This window comes from Curcuma longa, chromosome 3, assembly GCF_044706935.1.
Source record: "Curcuma longa cultivar G26 ecotype Majalengka, Jawa Barat chromosome 3, ITB_CL_G26_1.1, whole genome shotgun sequence".
Classification (NCBI taxonomy): Eukaryota; Viridiplantae; Streptophyta; class Magnoliopsida; order Zingiberales; family Zingiberaceae; genus Curcuma; species Curcuma longa.
Genome location: NC_133863.1, coordinates 7,369,596 through 7,391,388, shown reverse-complemented (window position 1 = coordinate 7,391,388; position 21,793 = coordinate 7,369,596). Strand labels below are relative to the sequence as shown.

Genomic DNA, 21,793 nt, shown 5'->3' with positions numbered 1-21,793 from the left:
AAAGGCACGCCCGATGAAATTTTATTAGAATATTTATGTTTATCATTAGTTATTTTTTAAACACTGTTATTTAAAGTTTTAAATTGGCGAGCGCCGCAAAAAGCTTCGCTGCTGCTTCTTCTTCCATGCTATGCTCCATTTCAGATGCTCTACCTTCTCCTTCCTCGCCCGCCGTCAACCCGAAAGGTGCCTCCTTTCTTCTTCCTTCTCCTCCTGCGGCGCCGCCGTTGACTCATTTTTCGCACCCCACTTCTCCTCTCCCACCACCCCTACCCCCATCGCCCTCGACCCGAGGTCCTTCGTCTCCGCCCTCATCCGATGCCGATATGCGGACGACATCAGAAGGGTCCACGCTTTCGCCACCACCACCGGCATGATGCGCAACCTCGGCGTCGCCAACAAGCACATCTACATCTACGCCCAGCACGGGGCGCTTGCCGACGCCTACGCGCTCTTCCTCCGGATGGGGGAGCGAGACAACGTGTCTTGGAGCGTCGTCATCGGAGCCTTCGCTAAGGTAGGAGATTTCGCTAGCTGCTTCGGTACGTTTCGGGATTTCGTCCGCTCCGGCTCCAGAATCGATAACTTCACTCTGCCTTTCGTTTTAAGGGCGTGCCGGGATACGATGTCTCTCCGACTCGGCGTCGAGGTCCACAACCTTGTTTTCAAGGCCGGCCTTCATTCCGATCTCTTTGTCTCGGCGGCTCTGGTCGATATGTACGCTAGATGTGGCGATGTTGACGACGCACGCAAAGTGTTCGATAAAATGGTTAAGAGGGACATGGTAAACTGGACAGTCATGATATCTGGTTACGCCGAGTGCGGTAATCCTGAGGAATCGCTGATATTGTTTGATCGGATGATGGAGGAAGGTGTTGTACCAGATAAGATAACAACAGTTACTGTCGTCTTTGCTTGCTCAAAGCTAGGGGTGATGCACAAAGCCAAGATGATTCATGACTACATATCGAAGCACAAATTTTCAGTGGATTTAATATTAGGAACCGCAATGATAGACATGTATGCAAAGTGTGGCAGCGTGGATGCTGCCAGAGAGATCTTCGACAATATGAGAGATAAGAATGTGATTACCTGGAGCTCGATGATCTCTGCGTATGGAATTCATGGTCGTGGCAGAGAAGCGCTCGAGTTGTTTCCCCTGATGTTGCAGAGTGGAATTCAGCCAAACCGGATTACATTTGTTTCTATCTTGTCAGCTTGTAGCCATGCAGGTTTAGTCGATGAGGGTCAGCGGGTTTTCCATTCGATGGAGAAGGAATACTTCATCTGTCCTGATGTGAAGCACTATACGTGCGTGGTAGATCTTCTTGGCCGAGCAGGAAAGCTGAAAGAGGCACTTGAGCTATCAGAGAAGATGACTGTCGAAAAAGACGAAGGTTTTTGGGGTGCATTACTGGGAGCTTGTAGGATCCATGGGGCTGTACATTTTGCAGAAAGGGCTGCAAAAAGTCTTCTCGAGTTGAATCCAAGGATTCCGAGCTATTACGTTTTGCTCTCCAATATATATGCCAATGCTGGGAGGTGGGATGATGTGGCCAAGGTTAGGGAGTTGATGTCCAGCAAGGGTCTGAGGAAGACCCCTGGTTGGACACTGATTGAGATCGAGAAGAAGACGCATCGCTTCAGGGCGGGGGACAAATCCAATCCGCTATCGAAGCAGATATACAAGACACTGAAAGTGTTGATCGAGAAGTTGGAGTTGGCTGGCTATATTCCTGATACAAACTTTGTGCTTCATGACATAGATGAGGAACTTAAAGCAGGATTCTTGTCCATCCACAGTGAGAAATTGGCCATTGCTTATGGTATCCTTGCTACACCGGATGGCACGACGCTAAGGATATCTAAGAACCTCAGAGTCTGTGGAGATTGTCATAACTTTACGAAGCTAGCATCGGCAGTCACTCAGAGGGAGATCATAGTTCGAGATGCAAACAGGTTTCACCACTTCAGGGAAGGATCTTGTTCTTGTGGAGACTACTGGTGATCAACGTTACTCGGAGGGATGTGCATCAACTACGCCCCTCACACCACAATAAATAATAAGGTTCCTTGTCTTACTGAATTTTATCTTTTCTGATTTCTAATATTTAGAAAAAGGAAGAAAAAAAATGTTCTATTAATATTTCGGTATTCTCATGTTTAGAATGATCGTGTGACTTATTCAATTCGACCAATTAAGTAGTTAATGGTGATGAAGTGAAGTCATAATGACTTAAGATATAAAGATGCATTTTTATATAAAACAAATAAATGAAGACCATAAACAAACTTCTTCTAGTGTTCAAGCAAAAGGCTTTGCCATTATGTCCAACTGTACATTGACATAGCTAGAGAAGTAGATGAAGTTCTATTGTTGGCTTTTGTACTGACTAGCGATTGATTTCTTCTTCACTTTCTTCTTCTTGCAAATCCATGAAGTTCAACAGGAGGAGGAGGTTCATCCGATGCCAAAATTGCAAATGATATGCGAACAATCTTGCATTGCCTGAAGAGTTTACTGCCATTTTCAACAAGCAAGTTTGGAAATACGACCATCTCAAATGGATGACAAAACTTCAATTATGCTGTAGATGGAGCTTATTATTCTGTAATGGCCAGAATAAAGATCAGAAAGTTAATTTGTTGTTGTGTGCCATTATATCAAATGCCAAAAAGAAAGAAAAAAAATGAAAAAGGAGAGTTGCACCTAACTTTGCATTCGAATGGCAAATCCGTGTCCCTAATTCACTAGTTGCAGTACCAGAAGCTTCAATAATTCAAATGCTTATACAAGCTAAAAATTTCAACAATCCTATACAGAATGAAATGTGGAGAAATGAATGGTTTGAATCATCTAGAAAGGCTTGCGCTTGGTAAGTACTATTTCACGCGAACATTCTCATAAACCAACTCCAAATTTGTAGTACAAATATTACAAAATGCTACAGGGGAAACAAAGGGGAGAAATTATCTTGGGAACTCACTCATTGCTGTTTGTTTGTGTGGATGCTGATGTACTGAACTAGTTTAATGCAGCTTCCCCCTCACATCCACCATGCTTCCTCTTGCCATCGCTGTGTCTAGATCGCCTTGGTGCCATCTCATCCTCGCTCTCACTGTCATCATTTTGGAAACTTTTCCCTGCAGTGTATTTGTCATCAGATGCCTTATCGCCGCCTTGCCAATACCCTGCATCATCATCTACTCCGCTGGGAGTTCCAACCATCTCCTGGCCACGGTTGCCCTGATCAGATCCACTCTCGTATCTATCATTGGCTGGTCTCCTGTGGTCCCTCTTTGCGGCTCGGTTATTCGACAAAGGAGGATGGAGAAATGGTGGAACTCCCACAGGACGATTAGCTCGACCAATCCCACCCATTGGCATGCCACCCATAAATGGTGCTCGACCAGGACCCATCATCATTCCTAGGTTACCCAATGGGAAAACTGCCCCTGGCTGCATGGGTCTGCCAGGAAAGACCATGCCTCCTGAAAAATCACCAGCAAACCGAGGGCCTCCAAATGGTGGGAAAATACGAGGACCATACATATCTGGTGTAGAGAAGCCATCACCAAAACCAAATCCATCAGCCCCCATCATCATTGGAGGGAAACCTCGTACGCCAAGCATAGGCCTTCCTCCTCGTACAAATGGAATCTGTGGCTGCCACATCATCCCTCTTCCTCTTCCTCTCCCTTGTGTAGCTTGGTTGCTGTTATCATCTTCTTCCTCACTTTCGTCCTCTTCCTCCTCCTCGTTGTCCTCGAAGAGGACGATGTCAGGATTTTCTCTTGCCTCCTCAGTACCAACTCCCTTGGCCTTTTCCTCTTCCCGTTTGGACTCTGCAGCCACCAGCATTGCCTGAACAATTCACAATCCAACATTAAGTCACAAACTTGCAGAGAAAATATAACCAGACAAATGATTTTCCATCCTCGAACAGGAATAACCCACATGCTAAAAAAGATGTCAATGCAATATGAGCTATTTGCCAAATCAGAAAAAGTTCAAAAGGAACGGTTGAAGAACAGCCCATATAGACATGAATATATAAGATTACAAAATAGACAAGGTATTAAAATGCTGTAATGTGTATGTCAAATTGCTACTGTTAATCCTATATGAAGCCAGAAAGAAAAATCTGGAAGCATAAGGTTATTCAAGTTTAAAGTCATTGAGAAAGATATGGGCATAGAAAATCAGCGTGTGGCTTAATAATTTTGATTGCAATGGCTAGATTATAGCAAACCAGCTTGAGAAATTCAAATTCACACAGAATTATACATGCTATTTTTAACTTCGGCAGATCTATCTTAATGATATCCTTGTGATGTTTTTTAAAATTAGCTTTGATTTACACAACAATAACCTTCAATATGCAATTCTCAGAATTTGTACAATTCCAAACTCAAGATTATGAACTGAAACTTGAAACATTCTCAAAACTAAGGAGTTAGCTAGCAGCTTCTTCTCTTGTCAAATTCAAAGTAGAATGGCTCATGGCTCATAGGATTATTCTAGAATTGAAAACGGAGCTTGAATGTATGAAAACAAAAGGTTAGCAACTTCTTCTCATCCTTGAAGGTGCAATAGAATTGAAAACAGATCTTAGGGTTTTTAGTGATGATGGTCAACTTTCAGGTCACAGAAGATTGATGATGGGACAGAAAGATTAACTTGAATGTATGAAAAAGCATGATACGTGTAAATCAAACTAGACCTACAGTGAATGTGAATCTACAGCAATAATGATTTAGAGTGGAAAATTTGCTGAAAAGAATAACAGCGCACCATCAGTTCACTATCAGGTTCCAGATAAAGCAGTGAGGCCAACTGATCTCCAATAAAAGGCTCCAGCTCTTGGCAGTCCCGACTTATCTGCAATCACGTGAGAAGTCAAAAGTTTTAATTTTAGATTTTAGTAATATACATTCGTTTAAGAAAAAGTATTCAAAACCGTTCAACATAGAATGGTTATATTGTTATACATTGTCCTTGACATAAATTTTTTCTATTTGGAAATTTGAAGCGGATGGAATGATATATACATAGATATCTTCTAATCATTTTGTTAATATAATTCTTTTTAAATAGTTTTCAAAATACTAACAACATATCGCCTTGCATAAAATGCATATGCAATACGCAGTGCGTTAATCGCCTACCAACTTAAAATTCTTTTTAAAATTTTGGATTGCCTACCAACTTTCAAAATATAAACAAATGCATTCAACATAGAAGAGCAGATACAGGAAAGTAACATCTGGCTCAAAAGGCAAAAAGAGAGAGCAGATAGATATTCCAACAGGAATAAGCCCTTTGGATCAGCATGAAGGAAACAATGGATATCATTTTGCTGCCCATAGTGATATCATTCCCTCCCAAATAAAAAACATAACTTGCAAATTTTGGCAACATTGATAATGGATATATCCTGAATCATAGGCAATGAAGTCATTCACATCTTAATATTGGTATTTGTATAATATCAATTAACATGGGTCTAACCTGAAAGCCACTCTATGGTTTAAATGCATCAACATCAGGTCCATTTCAACTTATGGCACCATGACTATTTCTATTAATATTCATACATGATCACCGAGCGTGTCAATGCCCAACATAAGAATCAGTATCAAACATTGGGCGTCTGACATGAGTACAGAGGGATTGAGACCCCAGAAATTACTAGAGGAAATTGTCATACCTTCACCGGGAGGTTGTCATTATATGGATTCCTGAGATGATGAGTTTTATTGAAGGACAATTCACAGAGCTGCAACATGAAATGGGCTTTTGAGGGCACATTAACTTGGTATAAAACAAAGGGAATAACAAATAATTATTTGGACATAAAAGATTAGTAAATAAAATAAAATATACAAAAGTAGCATCATTTTCTGCAATTTTAAAAATTTAGAAACAGATACAAAATGACTTGGGAACGTATAGCAACTCAAATATTCGATGCCAAATCAACCACATTACCTAAGTCAACGATGTTTGTTATATGATAGAAATAGGATGCATTAAGATTAATTACAATAAACTGGAGACCTGTTTGTTGCTGTTGTACTAGCATGAGTATGCAACAAATGTTCTGTCAGATCTTCAGTAAGATAACTTGGCAGTTAAACGTATATCACTGTTCAAATTGCTCAAAGTGAAACCATAAACCATGATGCTGAATCAGTTTTGGTGGATATGATGTGGGTTTGGCCTTCAGATTGTTTGTGGTGCTCAGGCACTTGGAGTTTCAATCTAGCAGAGCTTCCACAATACTCTGATTACCCACTTAGCTTCCTCTTATATATCAGATCCTTTAAAAAGGATTAGTTATTATCCACATTGGGACCTAATTTCTGCATACAAAGCGCTTAATTTATAAATTGGGCAATCCGTATGCTGATTGTCTAAATGATTACCACAAAACCAAGAACACTTGCTTATGTACAGATACAACTATCACATCCAATATCACAGATAACAATCAAACAAGCATATCCCAGTACAAACAATTGCTAACAGGTGGAAACACACTTGAGTTTGTATTTAACAGAATGGGAGGAAATTTAGTAAAGTCAATAGGGAAAAGAAACATTTAATTGACAAAAGAGTGCAAAGAAATATCACCAGAGAAGAATGAGCAAGAAAAGAAAGCTATAGTACCAAATGATCTCAAATCATTCATACCTTTAGCCATTTAAGTGAAAAGTTTCGACCATAGTGTGCAGTTCCATGAGAATATTTCCAATTCCCACCACCAATATAACCACCAATCCTAGAAGTCATCTTAGCACATCCCTAAGAAAATCATTGACACACATTCTATGTTTCAGCCAGAACCTATTGGATAATGCAAAGCATGGTAAGAAATTGACTAGGTGTCCATTTACATTTAATGACACAAGTTCAAGGTGTACATGATGGATGGAAGGTAGATTTTCAAAATGGCAAACTGCAATACCTGAAAATGGCGAGTTTTATTGATTGAAAATATCAAAATAACATTTTCTGTGGATTCAAATGCCTCATTAAGTTTGGCTTCATTACTTCTTTGAGTTGCCCAAACACCCTGCTGAACAGATATTTCCAGATTTTCTCGATTGCAACTTTTGACAATAAAATACCTAGTTTTAAATAACAAATAATCAGTATACCATTTTTGTGTAAGTAAAATTCATCCCGAGCATAACAATGTATGAACAATGCATAATAGAAGATAAGATCTATATGGAAGGCATTTTAACAACAAAAGCAAAATAGAAATCAAAAGAAAGCATAGAAGTGCATCCACTTGATAACCTTAACTCTGAAAATAAAAAGATGTTTACAGAGTCTATTATGTCAAAACCGATTTGGCCTTTGTCACATTTAACTAAACCTAGGAATCAACATGACAATGAAGTATTAAAAAAACAAGTTCTAGGTTGCTGCATATCACGGAGGGACTGTGTACAAATTTCATCTAAGTCAAAAACAAAAAATGTTGAAGAACCAGTCTAATTAACTCCAACAAATCGTGAATAATCTGGTTCCAGTCCTTGTAATACAATGTCATGGCTCAATTGTTATTGGGTAAAGCAAGATGCCAACTCAACTCAACCATTTGATATGTACTTCATTCGTGAGAATCTAGTTTTCCCTCTTAAACATCACTAAATATAAATGTTTAAATAAGCTGACAAGAAATGAAATTCCAGAGATAGCAGCTACTTTGGTGCACCACACAGCCAAATAAACATGATAAAACAACTCACAAAATTCTTTTCTTTAAAGAGGTATAAATAACCATGTAAATATTCAGATCTATCACTGAGCAATAGAAAATGGCTTTTTCTAAACCACCAAAGCAATCTACATTAAAATAATAGCAATAGATCAGATCCATTTGAGTGACACTACAAAATTACTAGTCAAAACAGAGTACAGTTGTTTTTTCAAAACTGTCAAAGTATCATGCATTCCAGGTCAGTATGGTATAATCATGAACACTTACAGTAAGTAAATAGGTGCAAACCAAAATAGACATAAATCACTAAAACATATTATGAAGATCAATAAATTTGATCTCTTGTCTACTTCTACACTTCATAAAGATGATTGAAGTGAATTGCACAACAATACACCACATTCGTAGATTAATTCTGCTTTCCTCATAATATTGCTTGTTATATGGTCAGCAAAGCGAGCAGGAATAATAAACAGTAAGCTATAATCAACAAACTAACAAAGTATATATGAGAAATCCCAATGAACAATATTAAATAATTATTAGTTGACAAAGTGTATAAGTCCAAAGTGATATTAATACTGTAAGCCTCTTAATACTAAATACAACTTCCTCAGAACATTTAAAAAACATATCACTGTTATATACTACAAATTTTTCACAACGCAGACAAATCTAGAAACTCCAGACACACCTAGATTGTCCCTGAGGGAGTAGAGATGCAGTTCTAATAGGTTGACTTGGCAAGCCATTTGAAGTACCCAGGGCTTGATTCTCTGTTGCTGCTGCTGGAGGCGGAGGTGGTGGCTGCTGCTGCTGTTGCTGCTGCTGCTGTTCCAGTTGCTGCTGAGGTTGTTGTACCAGGGATTCCGGTGCCTTTGCATCTGATGATTCCAGCGGAATCAGTTTAACTGTAGCATTAGCTAACCCACTAGCAGATGACAACTGATTCTTATCTGGCTGTTGGTTATAATTGTTGCTCCTGTGCTGATAAAATCTGTTTGAAGAAGATCCATAACCAAAAGAACTCAGATGTTGTATCTTCTGGAAGACCTCTTCAATGGGAGGCGGTGGCCCAGGCATCTTTAAATGTCGGTATCGACAATCAGGTCCATTGGGGCAGAAACCAAGTTTATACCTACAAAAAAATGAAAATGTAAAAGTTTAAGTTAAATCATCAATAGAACCCAGTCTAAATAAATTGAAAGGCAGCAGAGAAACATTTCACAAAAACAATTATAAATTGCTCATTTCACTAAGACGTCTTGTATCCATGGCAGAATGTATAATCAAACAAACAGAAATGAAATTTTATCATCCAAAACATCAAATATAAGTAGTGAAAATTTTATATTCTTTCATAAACAAACAAATCTGCTTAAATAAAGCGGAAGCATGAATATCATGAAAAAAGTTCTCCTATTACCCTTTTTCTTATCTCTACTGTATAATTCATTCTACTATCTTCCCTGAAACAAAAATTGCAAAAAGATATTCCCATTTTTGCATTTCTAAAGGAGATTTAACTTCCATATGGATACTCAAGAGAACTAATGAAAACAATACAGAGAAAAGAAACATTTGTACTCGAAAACAAGAATTCAGGTGCTATAATAAAATAAGTTACAAGGCCTAAAGAAATGATGTCCTGAAAATGCCATAGATTTGCAAGAGACAAGAGCCTCTTAACAATAAACCATAGGAACTTCAAATCAAAGTATCATACGTACAATTAGAAGGCTACAGAAGTTATCAGGAAGCCAATTTGGCAGAAGCCAAAATACTTCCGACAAGATCAAAGTAAACAGTTAGGTGTTATTGATACCTACATATTACACTCCTTGATGTCCTCATTCGTGTGCTTGTAAACGCAGTCCTGCTCGCGACACTCCCCGTAAAGCCGGAAGAATCGGCATACCGGCATCCGCTCCTTGTCGTACTGGTGCAGGAATCCACATGCCTCTCCCTTCATACACAAGCCACGGAGCCAGTGCCGGCAGACAGTCTGCCGGAAGCTCCGCCTCCCGTGCCCATTTCCAGATGCGCCACCGATCTGATCGGCCGGTCCGGTAGGCGGAGCGACTCCCGCGTTTGCAGCGGCGGCCGTAGGATCTGGTGCCGTCAGCTGTCCAGCGGCCGCCGCCGGAGCGACGGATGCAGGAGCGGCAGAGTCAAGACCGCCCTCAAAGTCGAAGCTGAGGGCTCCATCGGGATCGTCCATCGAGTCACTCGAGTAGGGTTCTGGTGGTGTGTCTTCGAGTTAGGGTTAGGTTTTAAACCTCCATCGACGAGACGACGAGAAAACAAATCAAGCGCGCGATGTTTCCACACCCAACTCTATACCTTATCGGTAATTGCTCTACGGCCGCGTGACAAACTGTAAAAGGCATGCGAAAATATCATGCTCTACAAATAAAATGGCCGATCGGGCCATATAATTTATTTATGAGCAAAAATTTTTAGAAAATGGCCCCTGATTCATATTATCAGTAAAAGTATATAATTTTTTTAAAAAATAATATCTTATATATTTTATCATTAGAAAAATGATAAATCCCAGTGTGTTATGGACTCAATCCCTAGGATGATCGGTTTGGAAAATTTTTGCAAATACGTCGTAGTTGGGGATCGAACCGTGAGTGTCTGGATAACAACCCAGATGTCCTCCCGCGACACTATGGCCCCATGAACTTATATATTTTATCATAAAATATTATAGCAGTTGACTTAATTTTTTTAATTTAATCCCAAATTATATGTAGTGAACTATTATATTAAAATATTTTTATCAATCTTATTAAAATAATGCACATTTAATAAAAATAATTTTAATTAAATTATATTGCAGCGGTTTGAACAAAACTATGTGGTTATGGATAAGTTTATAATAATTTATATTATTTTATTAAAGGATCCACTATCGGACCCCACACCACAAAGCACTACCTGATCCATCAATTAATTAACATATCAAAATTCCTGAGGGCATTGCTTTCAAAGAAATCGATAATTCCTGAGGACAATTATTTTATTTTATCTTTTTTGAATACTTGAAGCATGAAAGTGATCACCAAGAAACAGAATACCAGATCAAATGTATATTTTTCAAGTGTTTGGAAGAAGCAATAATTCTTCTACTTCTTTTGGTTAAACTAAGCAGTTGAAGAACACCGACAGACAAATAAAGGATCACAATGAGAAATGTAGGGAACTCATGATTGAAATTTGAAACCCCCTGGGAATCTCACTAGAAGCAGGCAGGCTGATCAGTGAGCATTTGGAGGTCGAAGAACAAGAACGGAAGCAATCCACCACACCAAACCAAGACATCTATCATTGATCTGCGTCAAAAACAAGGGGGGAAAACATCTTTGATTCAGCAAACTAGCAACTAAAAAAGATGCATGCTGCCTCCCAAAAACTCCAAAATCGAGAGCTTACACAAGTAAATTAAGACGGAGGGAAACCTCGGCTCAGTCGTGATGGTAGCGCGACAAGGAGAAAGCGCACCGGGCTTCAAAAAGCGAGCTGGATCTCGAAGGCGGAGCAAGGAAGGAGATCAAGTACCAGATCGAATCGAGATGAGCTACTTACTTTATATATATATATGTCATTGGCCATGGGAATCCCTCCGGATTGAAAAGGGAAGAGGCGCGAGCTCAAACGCGAACCTGGACGCCTTCGCGGCCGCATTGGAGGAGCAAGATCTGCATCGAGGCGTATTATCATCCATTTAGAAAGAAAGAAAAGAAAGAAAGAAAGAAAAACTCGATCGACCATATTCTTTTTCTGTGAAGAAGAGAAATACATAAAATAAAATAAAATAATAAAAATTTATATATAGATATTTATCTTTCTATCTTTTTCAGGTCGTTGCAGGAGCCTGGAGATGAGATGTACTGAAACACAACGATTCGGCAGGCATTTAATAGCAAAAAACACACACACTCCGCTCGCATTTATCTCCGTCTGCATCTCTGTCTTCCCAATTTGGCGACAACACATGCTCTCCTAATTTCACTAAAACCAACAAGTCAATGCTTTTAGTTCATCATTACTTTCTGATTCAGACTGACTTCATGATCGCTATGGCAAACCAGTAGATGAATAATGAACAGTAGTGTGTTTGATGCACGATATGTTATGAAAGAATTGACATGTATAATTGTTTGTGAGAGGAAAAGTGAGGCATAATCCATCCACCTCCATTATCCTATGTCTCCTTCAGGGTGGGCATTGAAACTTCCTTTTACATCTCCTTTTCCTCTCTTTTTTTCCCCTTGGCTTTGCTTTTGCTTCACTTGTTTCTTCATTCCTCTCTCTCTCATATACAACCAACTTCAACTTAACTTTTCATATTTGATGTAGAGAAAGTTTCAAAAAGCCCCCTAGGATTTTCATTCCTTTCTCAAAACAACCTCGGACTTATTCTTTAGCCTTAAACTTCTATTAAGGATAATTGTTAATTTAATAAAAAAAATGCATGGTTTGAGAAGAGGAACAGAAATTCAAGTATATATTGAAGCCTTAAACTACATATTTTTTGGGAAATTGCAATATGGTAGTTGGATTAAGTTTGAGTTTGATTAATTAACTAATTTATTTACCATAAGCTTTACTCCTCGCCTATAAATAGATCGCCCGCGATTTCATCCGTGCAATAGCAATGGACGAGTCGTGGCGGGCATCGATCGGATCCATGATCCCCCGGCGGCGCTCCACTGAGGAGACGCGGGGGCGACGGGATCGCTGGGCGGACTCCGGCAGCGGCGCCGCCCTCGGGCCGGATGACTTCCGCGACGTCTTCGGTGGGCCGCCGCGGACCGTCCTCCTGCACCGCTTCTCCGGCGAGCTCCATGCGCCAGGGGATCTCAAGACTGGGAACTTCTACGACGAACCCTTCCGACCGGCGGATCTGCAGAGGCGGATCCCTCGGCCGGCGGCGGATGGGCGAGGGATCCAGGGGTTCACGTCCCGTGCGAGGGCCAGGATGGTGAAGACCGAGGAGGGTTTCTACGACGACATATTTGGGTCCGATAGCATCGGCGATCGGTGGTCGAGGTCGAAATCGAAGTCGTCCTCATCGGTGCTGAGCTCGGAGGACGTCGGCCCTCCGATTTGGGCAGCATCGTCCATGGTGGCGGAGGACGCCATCCTCTCTTCCTTCACTTCTAAACTCAGGTACTCAATCAAGCTCTTGGCCTAGAGCAACTACTGCAATATTATATCACTGGAAAGGGGGTTTCTGACCTAAAAGCTTGTCCTTTTCCCCCCAAAACAACTTTTGAAAGAATGAAAGTAAACCAAGTTCAATCTGCAACATATTGCTCCAAATTTTCTGTAAGTTCTAATCTTTCATCGTGTCGGTGTTGAGAATTTCATGCTGATGACAGCTCTGTTCTAAGCTAAAATATTACCAGTTAATCCTGCTTTCTAAAATTTTTTTTAAGCACTATGGTAATCCGCTGCATGCTAAAATGCTATATTATCCCAAAAAGGGGAGAAAGCCATCATGCTTAACAAGATAAAGATCGCAATTGTGAGGCTTTAGCAATGATGGCGTGCATCACGCCTGTCTTTGCTGGAAAAGTGAGACTCATGCAATAAGCCTTATCATGAACATAGATAAAATTTTGTCACCATAATTAATCACTTTGCTTCCACGTTTAATGATGTTATCTGTGATTTTTTTTTTTTTTTGTAGTCACATAGTCCAGAAGACTACATCTTTCCTTCTTTCAAATTGTCATTTTGTTCGAGCAGCTGAAAACTAATTGATGTCTATTTTCATGCATTCCAAACTACGTTTGGGCTTCAGGCCAATCACGATCCCCTCGAAACGATATGTGTCTTCTCCATCAACCACTGCAAGAGAAGAAAGGGGCATTGATGTATACCCTATGAATTCATACTTCTTGGAGTGCAAAGACTATAAGAACAAAGGCCACAATTCTAGTGAACTACTTCGACAAAGATCTCATCTTGGATTCTCCTGCTGCTTCTCTCCGCCTGAGACGATCAGCCTAGAAACCAGCTTCCGCAGGAATCACGATGAGCAAGCGGGGTCTTACAATTCCTATGCTGATTCCCCGTCTTCAGAAATATCTTCTGCGTTTCTTGTTCCCATGCTGTCGCAAGCAGACACAGAAATGGAGGATGTGATACTGGAGCTGGAAGGGGATAGGCAAGGAGCAGGATACAAGATTGAAATCAACGACCATGGCATGGGAGATAGAGAAGGATCTGATGCCATAGATGAAGCAATCGCATGGGCCAAGCAGAAGTTTTGGGATCATCAGGTTACCCAAGGAGATGAAAAACTTGACTCCATGAATCAGATCAAAGAGGATCCAGTTGGTATTTGCTGAGGAAGATTGAAGCTTCACAGCTTTCCCCTTTGTCTTGTAGAAATATACTTTAAGAGGAAGAATCACAAACAAACAGCAGCAGCAGCAGTACATGACTCTCTTGGTTCATGATGTTTTATAGAATCTAAGACTTGTTGATGCGTTATGCGAGTGATTTATAAACTGGTACTAGTGTTCTGCTTGGATTTCTCATATCTATTGATTCCCTTCCTCCTGTACCGAAAGGTTTGCTCAGTTTTACTTACGAGTGTTAGCAAAGCAAATGATCAAGAATCTACAATATTGAATCTCAATAACTCATTTAAACAAAAAATATGGGTGTTAATTATGTCCTAAACAGACAGCTAAAGCAAAATAAGATGATTTCAAGAATCATATGTACCCAGCTCGACCAGCTCTACTTCCACTGCAGGTAACTTTAGTACCTTCGTCAACTCTTCCAATACCTTGTAAATCTTCCATGTTTGTGGATGCCTTGCATCTGTTGAAAAGAACTCGACCACTTGAGAATTCACTTCGATCAAGCTGCAGCCCGGTGTCTTCTCTGCACTCTTCTCTTTTGCGATCTGTTTCATCCTTGCAGCATCTTTCCATCTTCCACTGGCTCCATAAATATTCGACAGAACAATGTAATTAGCAACATCATCTGGCACAAGCCTCGTCAATTGATTCAAAACAAGCTCAGCCAACACCACATTCTTGTGAATTTGGCATGCCCCGAGCAAGGAATTCCAAATAACGTAATCAGGCTCCATGGGCATCTTCCTGATAAAACTTAGGGCCTCGGCGAGCAACCCTGCTCTGCTGAGAAGATCCACTATACACCCACAATGCTCAATCCAAGGAACAATCTTGTAGTCTTCAGTCATCATTCTAAAGAACATCAAACCGTCTTCGACCAACCCCATGTGAACACAGGCCGACAACACTCCGACAAATGTGATGCCATCCGGTCTCTCCCTTGTGCTCTTCACCTTGTTAAACAACTGCAAAGCCTCTACTCCTCGTCCATGCATTGCCAATCCTCCTATCATGGAATTCCAAGTTATAAGATCCCTCGTTGGCATTGCATTGTACACCTCCAAGGCATCGTCTATGCAACCACATTTTGCATACATGTCGATGAGTCCGTTCCCCACATAAACATTGGCATTCAATCCAATAGATTTAGCATGCAAATGAATCCATCTTCCCATTTCCAGTGCCCCTAATCTTGCGCACGCTGATAGAACAGTCACAAGGGTGGCATCATTAGGCTTGACGTCGCCTGAGCATAGCATCTGATTGAAAACATCCAAAACCTTGTGGTACTGTGCATGGTGAGCATATCCTCCGAGCAGACCGTTCCAAGAGAACACATTTCTTTCAGGCATTTCCCCAAACACGCATTCGCAAGCTGTGAGGTTTCCAACATTGGCAAATCCAAGTAAGATGGTGTTCCAAACAATGATGTCTGGATCTGGAACCAGAGCAAAGAGCTCCATGGCCGTGGCCATGTCGCCGCACCTGGCATACCCTGAGACAATGATGTTCCAAAGTATAACATCCCGCTCAACTGTTTGATCAAAGAGCTCTCTCGCAGATTCGACATTGCTAACCGAGAGGTAGGCTGAGATAATTGCGGTCCAAGTCACCACATTTCTCTCCGGCATCGCGTCGAACACCTTTCGCGCAGATCCAATCGCGCCCTCGCTCGAGTACATCTCGATCAACGCGGGCACGACGAACCCACACGCCTCGACCCCGCTCTTGATCGCAAGGCAATGCACCTGTTCCCCCTCCTCCGAAGCTCCAGCGCAGGACTTGATCACGAGGGGGAACGTGAAGCGGTTGTGCGGCACGCCGCGGCGCCGCATCCGGCGGAACAAGGCCAGCGCCGCGCGGCGGAGCCCGGCGGCGTTGTATCCCTTGAACATGACGTTGTGGAGGACGGTCGTTGGTTCGGCAATCTGGTCGAAGGAGCGGTGGGCGATCGCGAGGGCTCCGCATCGGAAGGAGGCGGCAGCGATCCTGGGGGCGAGGAAGGGGTCTCGGTGGAGGCCATGGGCGACGACTCGGGATTGGACCTGGAGGAGGTGATGGGGGGTTCTACATGCCGCCAAGAGGGAGGCGAGGGCGCCTTCGATAAGGCTGCGGGGCGATGAAGGAGAGGGAAGAAGAGGAAGCTTGCCTATCGTTGCAGGATTGAGTTCAATCAAGAGGTCAAGTATTAAAAAAGGCGGTGGGTTGGGTTGTGTAGCCCAGAGCTCCAAATCTCAATTATAACAACTTTGGTAGAAAGACAACCTCTAAAGAAGAAAATCTATCATCTTAGTACTCTTATACGGTTGATCTCACGATCATATATAAAAATGTAAATTAAAAAATTACAGTTGACCATGACGAATAAGAGTACTACGAATTAAGTGGCTTTATGAGAATTGGATATTTCAGTTATATTGGCTAATAGTTAAAACATTGATAATAAGTACACATAATATTCTCCTCTACATTCATCTTCAAGGTGGAATCCGCCACCCCAGCAATTCCACACGGTCGACTTCACAATCATCTGTGAGGAGGTAAATTGAGAAACTGCAGTTGGCTACGACGAAGGAGGATATTGTTCGGCTTCGTCAAGATTCGAACTCTTGCCTTCTTTTGCAACTTTACTCCGTCGTAATCAACTTAGCTAACCTCCACAAAAGTCCACCATCATGATCCATTCTTGGAAACTTGGTCTGTCAAATTTGATTTCTCCTCTATGAATGACTAACCATTTTGAATCAAAGTTTATATAGTTTCATCAGCAATTCTCTTGCTAGATAATTTCTATATATCCTGATACTTTTACTATCACAGCTGGTAGAGGAATACTCATGACACTAGAGACAGGGGCGGAGCCACGAGGGGAGCAGGTAGGGGCCACCGCCCCCTAACTTTTTGATTTTCATTAAGTTTATTTTAAAATTAATAATTAATTATTAAATATTTAAAATATGGCCCTCCCTTGTGGAAATCTACCTCCGCCTTGACTAGAGAGACAATTTGCCCAATACTAGCAAGCAATAACAAACTTCAACCAGAGCAAGCTAAGCAACAGAATGATGATTATCACATTTTGAATTTTGTTCCTTTTTTGAATCTATAAATATAAATAACCAAATCTCTTTAATCACTTATTAAACTAGAGTTCAGAGGTCCCTTTAATTTCCATCCACTCTCTGATCAATTGAACATGAATAATCATAGAATTTACGGTGTCTTATATAACATGTCCATCATTTTTTTTTTCAGATTTATTTGGTTAGTTGTTTTCTCTTATTTTACTATGTAATGGAACTGAGATCTAAATACTCCCAGATAAAGTATTCTTTGCTTTTAATCATGCAGATTTTTTAGTATTATCTATCATTATATTACATTATTTTTTTATATACATGTATCAACTACCTAAAATGGTGCTAAAGCTTGCTGTATATATTTAATGAAAAATCTAAGACATATATTATGAAATTTTTATATGATGCATTGTATTAAAGAATGCTATTACTGGAAATGACACCGAGAGCGAAAGAAAAGTGTGGCTCAATAGATACGACTGAAGTCGCGAAAACATGACATGGACCATGGTGAAGATCGATAAGGTGAGAGGTCACGCCGGGCTGGGTGTTTTGTCGTGACTTAAGTCGTCCTGTGGCAATTTTATTTGTGAAGTGATTAACTTTTTTTTTATAGATATTTTGGCTAAAAATAGGCATTCTTGCAATTTATCTATCAAAAAGTTCATCTTCGAAAAAAACAAACTGTAATTAATGTGTGGCATTAATTAAAGCTTTTCATTTTCTTTCCTTAGCCAGCAACCTCAACCTTAATCAATACTTGGTCCCAATATTGCGATTGCCGAGGCCACCAAACCAAAGAACCCTAGCAAACAAGGAAGAAGGAAGGTGATCCATGATTGCCTAGCTGCTATTCCTTAATGACATTCTAAAATTTTGCTTCTTTGAGTTTTGTTTGTTCCTTACTATTTTTTTTGCATGTTGCTGATGCTTAAGGGCGTTCATGTCTATCCACTATTTGGGATAATTCTTAAATCTTAACTCTCAAAATTTGATCTTTTGATCCGTGTGCCACTTGTTCTCCTCCGTAGAAATAAATTACTTATCTCGCAGGGAAGAGCAGGGATCCGACGATAAAATAATAATCTTACTTGCCAGCGCATGCCTATTTTCTCCTTTTCTTTCTCCGGCGCGAGATTTCTGCTGTATTTCTTTGAATGGTCTGTAGGATTAAGTTTATTTGAGTTTGCTTTCTCCTCTTTTATATGCACGATTGAAGACATCTGAAATGTTTAGTTTTCTCCTCTTCTTTTCTTTGTTTGTTTGTTTGTTTGGACAGGTCGACTAGGCCTTTGGCAGCAATCTGACCATGGAGATCACCAACGTTTCTGAGTACGAGGAGATTGCGAAGCAGAAGTTACCAAAGATGATCTATGATTACTTTGCATCAGGAGCAGAGGACCAGTGGACACTAAGGGAGAACAGGAATGCCTTCTCGAGGATTCTGTAAGCATCTTCTAAAAGATCTATGCCCCTGCACTGCAGATAGTTACTGAGATTTTCTTAGCTCACAAGTTACTGTTTGATTACTTTATGAAAAAGTTTTCCATTTGATCGAAGTAGATAGCCATGCTGGGATTTCTTGCTTCTCCATGGCCCCTCAACTTTCAATTTAACTTGCCAGTGCATGACAAACTTGCAAAAGTTTCATGTTGATGCAGAAATGGGCATTTCATTGATAATTGGTTTTCACTTGATTATATATGTTTAGATGGAAACCTTGTGCTATCCCTATCCTTGCTTGAAGCACGCACAGCACATATCATCATGCTGCACCAAATTACCAATATCTATTATCTGAAAATGATATATAGATTTTAGCAAATCTTATCTTTTCCTAGGTTTCGACCCCGTATACTAGTTGATGTATCCAAGATTGATCTAACCACGACGGTCTTGGGTTTCAATATTTCAATGCCAATCATGATTGCCCCCACGGCTATGCAGAAGATGGCACATCCTCAAGGTTTGCCCTTGCACTATATATATTGGTTTAACAATAATTCTGTGTATTTTTATTTGAAGAGCTACTTAGCTTCCTCATCTTCTTCTTAATTTCCAAATGAAGAACCACCTTGAGATTTTGACAAGAATTACTTCATTTTCTGTATTTTGTGATGTCCTACAGGGGAGTTGGCAACAGCTAGGGCAGCATCAGCAGCTAGAACTATCATGGTTTGTCACTCGTTTTCTGCTGCAATTTATATGTAGATTGCTGGAAATTCTCAAGATGTATTAGCTAGCATTTGCTGGTCGATGACCTTTAATCTGTGTTCTTATCATCTAATGTATTATATCTTGCTTTAATCTCCAACTTCCTGACCTTTTGCCCTTTTCAGACATTGTCTTCATGGTCGACTTCCAGTGTCGAAGAGGTCAACTCAACAGGACCAGGAATTCGCTTCTTCCAACTTTATGTATACATACTTCGATTCTTATTCCAAACTTTGCATTCCTTCTTTATCATCAGCAATGCATCCTGACAGTACTGAGCTTGTTTTTCATATATACCTGACTGGTTGGTTAGGTCTACAAGGACAGAAATGTAGTGCTGCAACTTGTTAGAAGAGCTGAGAGGTCGGGCTTCAAGGCCATCGTACTCACAGTCGATACGCCGAGGCTCGGAAGAAGAGAAGCGGACATTAAGAACAGGTCTTACGTTCATTTCATCCTCTCGATCTGATCCAGACGAAAACTGTGATATACTTCATTGTTTGCAGGTTCACTTTACCACCTTCCCTCACACTCAAGAACTTCGAAGATCTGGACCTGGGAAAAATGGACAAGGTAGGTCGCTGATAATTAAGAAAGTGGTCAGACAATTCACTCTGTTCATTGATGATCGATCTGCTCTTACCCACACTGTGTGCCGGACTTTGCAGACCAACGATTCAGGGCTAGCATCCTACGTCGCCGGCCAAGTCGACCGTTCCCTATCCTGGAAGGTACGTATATACGTGTGTAGCTAAGTTATCAGTCGAACAGATTAATACACGATCCCTAGAAAAAATAGCTAGTCAACAATACATGATTGAGGACTGACTATAGTGTTGATATATCCCTGTATGACGTACGACTGCAGGACGTGAAGTGGTTGCAGGCAATTACTTCCCTCCCGATCGTAGTGAAAGGAGTGATGACTGCAGAGGACAGTAAGTGATCATCAGCAAGTCTCAGCTCATAGACGTTGTGTTCTTGCTTACAAATTAATGCATGCGCGCATGCAGCTAAACTAGCTGTTCAGGCGGGGGTTGCTGGTATCGTCGTCTCCAATCACGGTGCTCGCCAGCTCGACTATGTTCCGGCGACCATTAATTCTCTGGAAGAGGTACGCAAACAGCTGGATGTACTCTAACTACTCAGGAAGAGTAGCTAGTAAGCTAGTGCTGAGAGATTGGCTAATCCAGGTGGTGAAAGCAGCACAAGGGAAAGTACCGGTGTTCTTGGACGGCGGGATTCGTCGAGGCACAGACGTGTTCAAGGCATTGGCCTTGGGAGCTTCTGGGGTGTTTGTAAGCAACGTCCGATCTGACTACTATTCCTTCGTAATTGTGTTTGTTCCATGCGTTCTGATGCTGATCGATCGATCGATGCAGATCGGAAGGCCTGTGATTTTCGCGTTGGCGGCCGACGGCGAGGCTGGCGTGCGGAAGGTGCTTGAAATGCTCCGCGACGAGCTCGAGCTCACCATGGCCTTGAGCGGCTGCACCTCCCTCAAACAGATCACCCGAAATCACATCATCACCGACGCCGACTCGCTCTCCAAGTTATAGAGTTCGTGCCACTTTGATTGAGCTTCGACTTTGAGTTCGATAGTCGAGGATGATCCTTCAATAAAAGTAAAGTGCTATCTATCCATTGTTGACGTTTAATTAGAATCTAAATTAAATGGGCCGGGCCTTGAGAGGTATGGGCCGGGCCTTCAATAAAAGTAAAGTGCATTTTTTCATTATTAATTAATTGATCATGAAAAAAAAAATGTCACGGTGTATGCGCAAGAATGGCTAAGAACGCAGAATTTTTGTATGCGCAAATAATCATCTAAACGGTTGTTGACACGTTAATTATAATGATGTGGACACGTGGTTAGTGTGTCCTGGCAGTTATATTTTTTAAAAATTATTACTATATTTTTTCATCATAATCAAAGAAAAAAGTAATTATGATTCCTAAACTAAATATGATTCACACTATTAAAATTACAAAATGACAAAATTTTATTTATAATTTTAAAATTCTCTCTTTTATTTTGGGGCGAGGGCCTAACTAAATATAAACTTGGTCTAATTATAGTGACTTGATCAATTGGCTTGCTTAGGGCCGTCGCTCATTAGCTTTAATTTTGTTGTCGAGATACAAACGGTTTACCTAAATTGGACCCATTTATGATCGAAGGTCGAACAAAACAATTTAATCTAATAATAGTAAATTGAACATTAATCAATATGTTTACTTGAAATTAACAATTTATTTATTTATTTATTTTGGTCAAATAGGCTTGCTGGCTATTAAACCATGAGCACGGCAATTTCTGTGATCTGAGATAGATCTGCTCGCTGAGACCAGCCACTTGTTACTCCTTAAAATC

General features: G+C 40.7%; 5 protein-coding genes across 7 annotated transcripts; 3 read left to right on the top strand and 2 right to left on the bottom strand.

The window, feature by feature from the left end:
• Positions 1 to 130: 130 nt before the first annotated feature.
• LOC141825005 (pentatricopeptide repeat-containing protein At4g33990-like) lies at positions 131 to 2,585 on the top strand. Its single transcript, XM_074712368.1, has 2 exons — positions 131 to 2,068; positions 2,443 to 2,585. Exon 1 carries the CDS (start codon positions 131 to 133, stop codon positions 2,006 to 2,008), a length of 1,878 nt encoding a protein of 625 aa, XP_074568469.1. The 3' UTR covers positions 2,009 to 2,068; positions 2,443 to 2,585.
• LOC141825003 (zinc finger CCCH domain-containing protein 45) lies at positions 2,531 to 9,967 on the bottom strand. Of its 2 annotated transcripts, XM_074712367.1 has the most exons (8): positions 9,566 to 9,967; positions 8,431 to 8,874; positions 6,972 to 7,134; positions 6,698 to 6,808; positions 5,712 to 5,780; positions 4,796 to 4,882; positions 2,988 to 3,865; positions 2,531 to 2,609 (listed from the first exon to the last, which is right to left on the bottom strand). In XM_074712367.1, the coding sequence occupies exons 1-7, from the start codon at positions 9,955 to 9,957 to the stop codon at positions 3,026 to 3,028; spliced, it is 2,106 nt and encodes a 701-aa protein (XP_074568468.1). In that variant the 5' UTR covers positions 9,958 to 9,967; the 3' UTR covers positions 2,531 to 2,609; positions 2,988 to 3,025. The 2 variants fall into 2 exon arrangements, with proteins under 2 accessions (XP_074568468.1, XP_074568467.1); XM_074712366.1 differs by lacking the exon at positions 2,531 to 2,609 and having other exon boundaries at positions 2,750 to 3,865.
• A 2,435-nt stretch (positions 9,968 to 12,402) lies between these two features.
• LOC141825233 (uncharacterized) lies at positions 12,403 to 14,309 on the top strand. Its single transcript, XM_074712617.1, has 2 exons — positions 12,403 to 12,917; positions 13,555 to 14,309. Exons 1-2 carry the CDS (start codon positions 12,403 to 12,405, stop codon positions 14,102 to 14,104), a joined length of 1,065 nt encoding a protein of 354 aa, XP_074568718.1. The 3' UTR covers positions 14,105 to 14,309.
• A 118-nt stretch (positions 14,310 to 14,427) lies between these two features.
• LOC141823450 (pentatricopeptide repeat-containing protein At1g08070, chloroplastic) lies at positions 14,428 to 16,241 on the bottom strand. The gene has a single exon (XM_074710732.1). It carries the CDS (start codon positions 16,018 to 16,020, stop codon positions 14,470 to 14,472), a length of 1,551 nt encoding a protein of 516 aa, XP_074566833.1. The 5' UTR covers positions 16,021 to 16,241; the 3' UTR covers positions 14,428 to 14,469.
• A 2,000-nt stretch (positions 16,242 to 18,241) lies between these two features.
• Positions 18,242 to 21,191, top strand: LOC141823179 (glycolate oxidase 3). Of its 2 annotated transcripts, none has more exons than XM_074710441.1 (12): positions 18,242 to 18,365; positions 18,485 to 18,651; positions 19,047 to 19,171; positions 19,334 to 19,380; positions 19,545 to 19,622; positions 19,733 to 19,857; positions 19,926 to 19,992; positions 20,088 to 20,150; positions 20,288 to 20,357; positions 20,433 to 20,533; positions 20,613 to 20,717; positions 20,802 to 21,191. In XM_074710441.1, exons 2-12 carry the CDS (start codon positions 18,515 to 18,517, stop codon positions 20,976 to 20,978), a joined length of 1,095 nt encoding a protein of 364 aa, XP_074566542.1. In that variant the 5' UTR covers positions 18,242 to 18,365; positions 18,485 to 18,514; the 3' UTR covers positions 20,979 to 21,191. The 2 variants fall into 2 exon arrangements, with proteins under 2 accessions (XP_074566542.1, XP_074566541.1); XM_074710440.1 differs by having other exon boundaries at positions 20,613 to 20,726.
• The last annotated feature ends 602 nt before the right edge of the window (positions 21,192 to 21,793 follow it).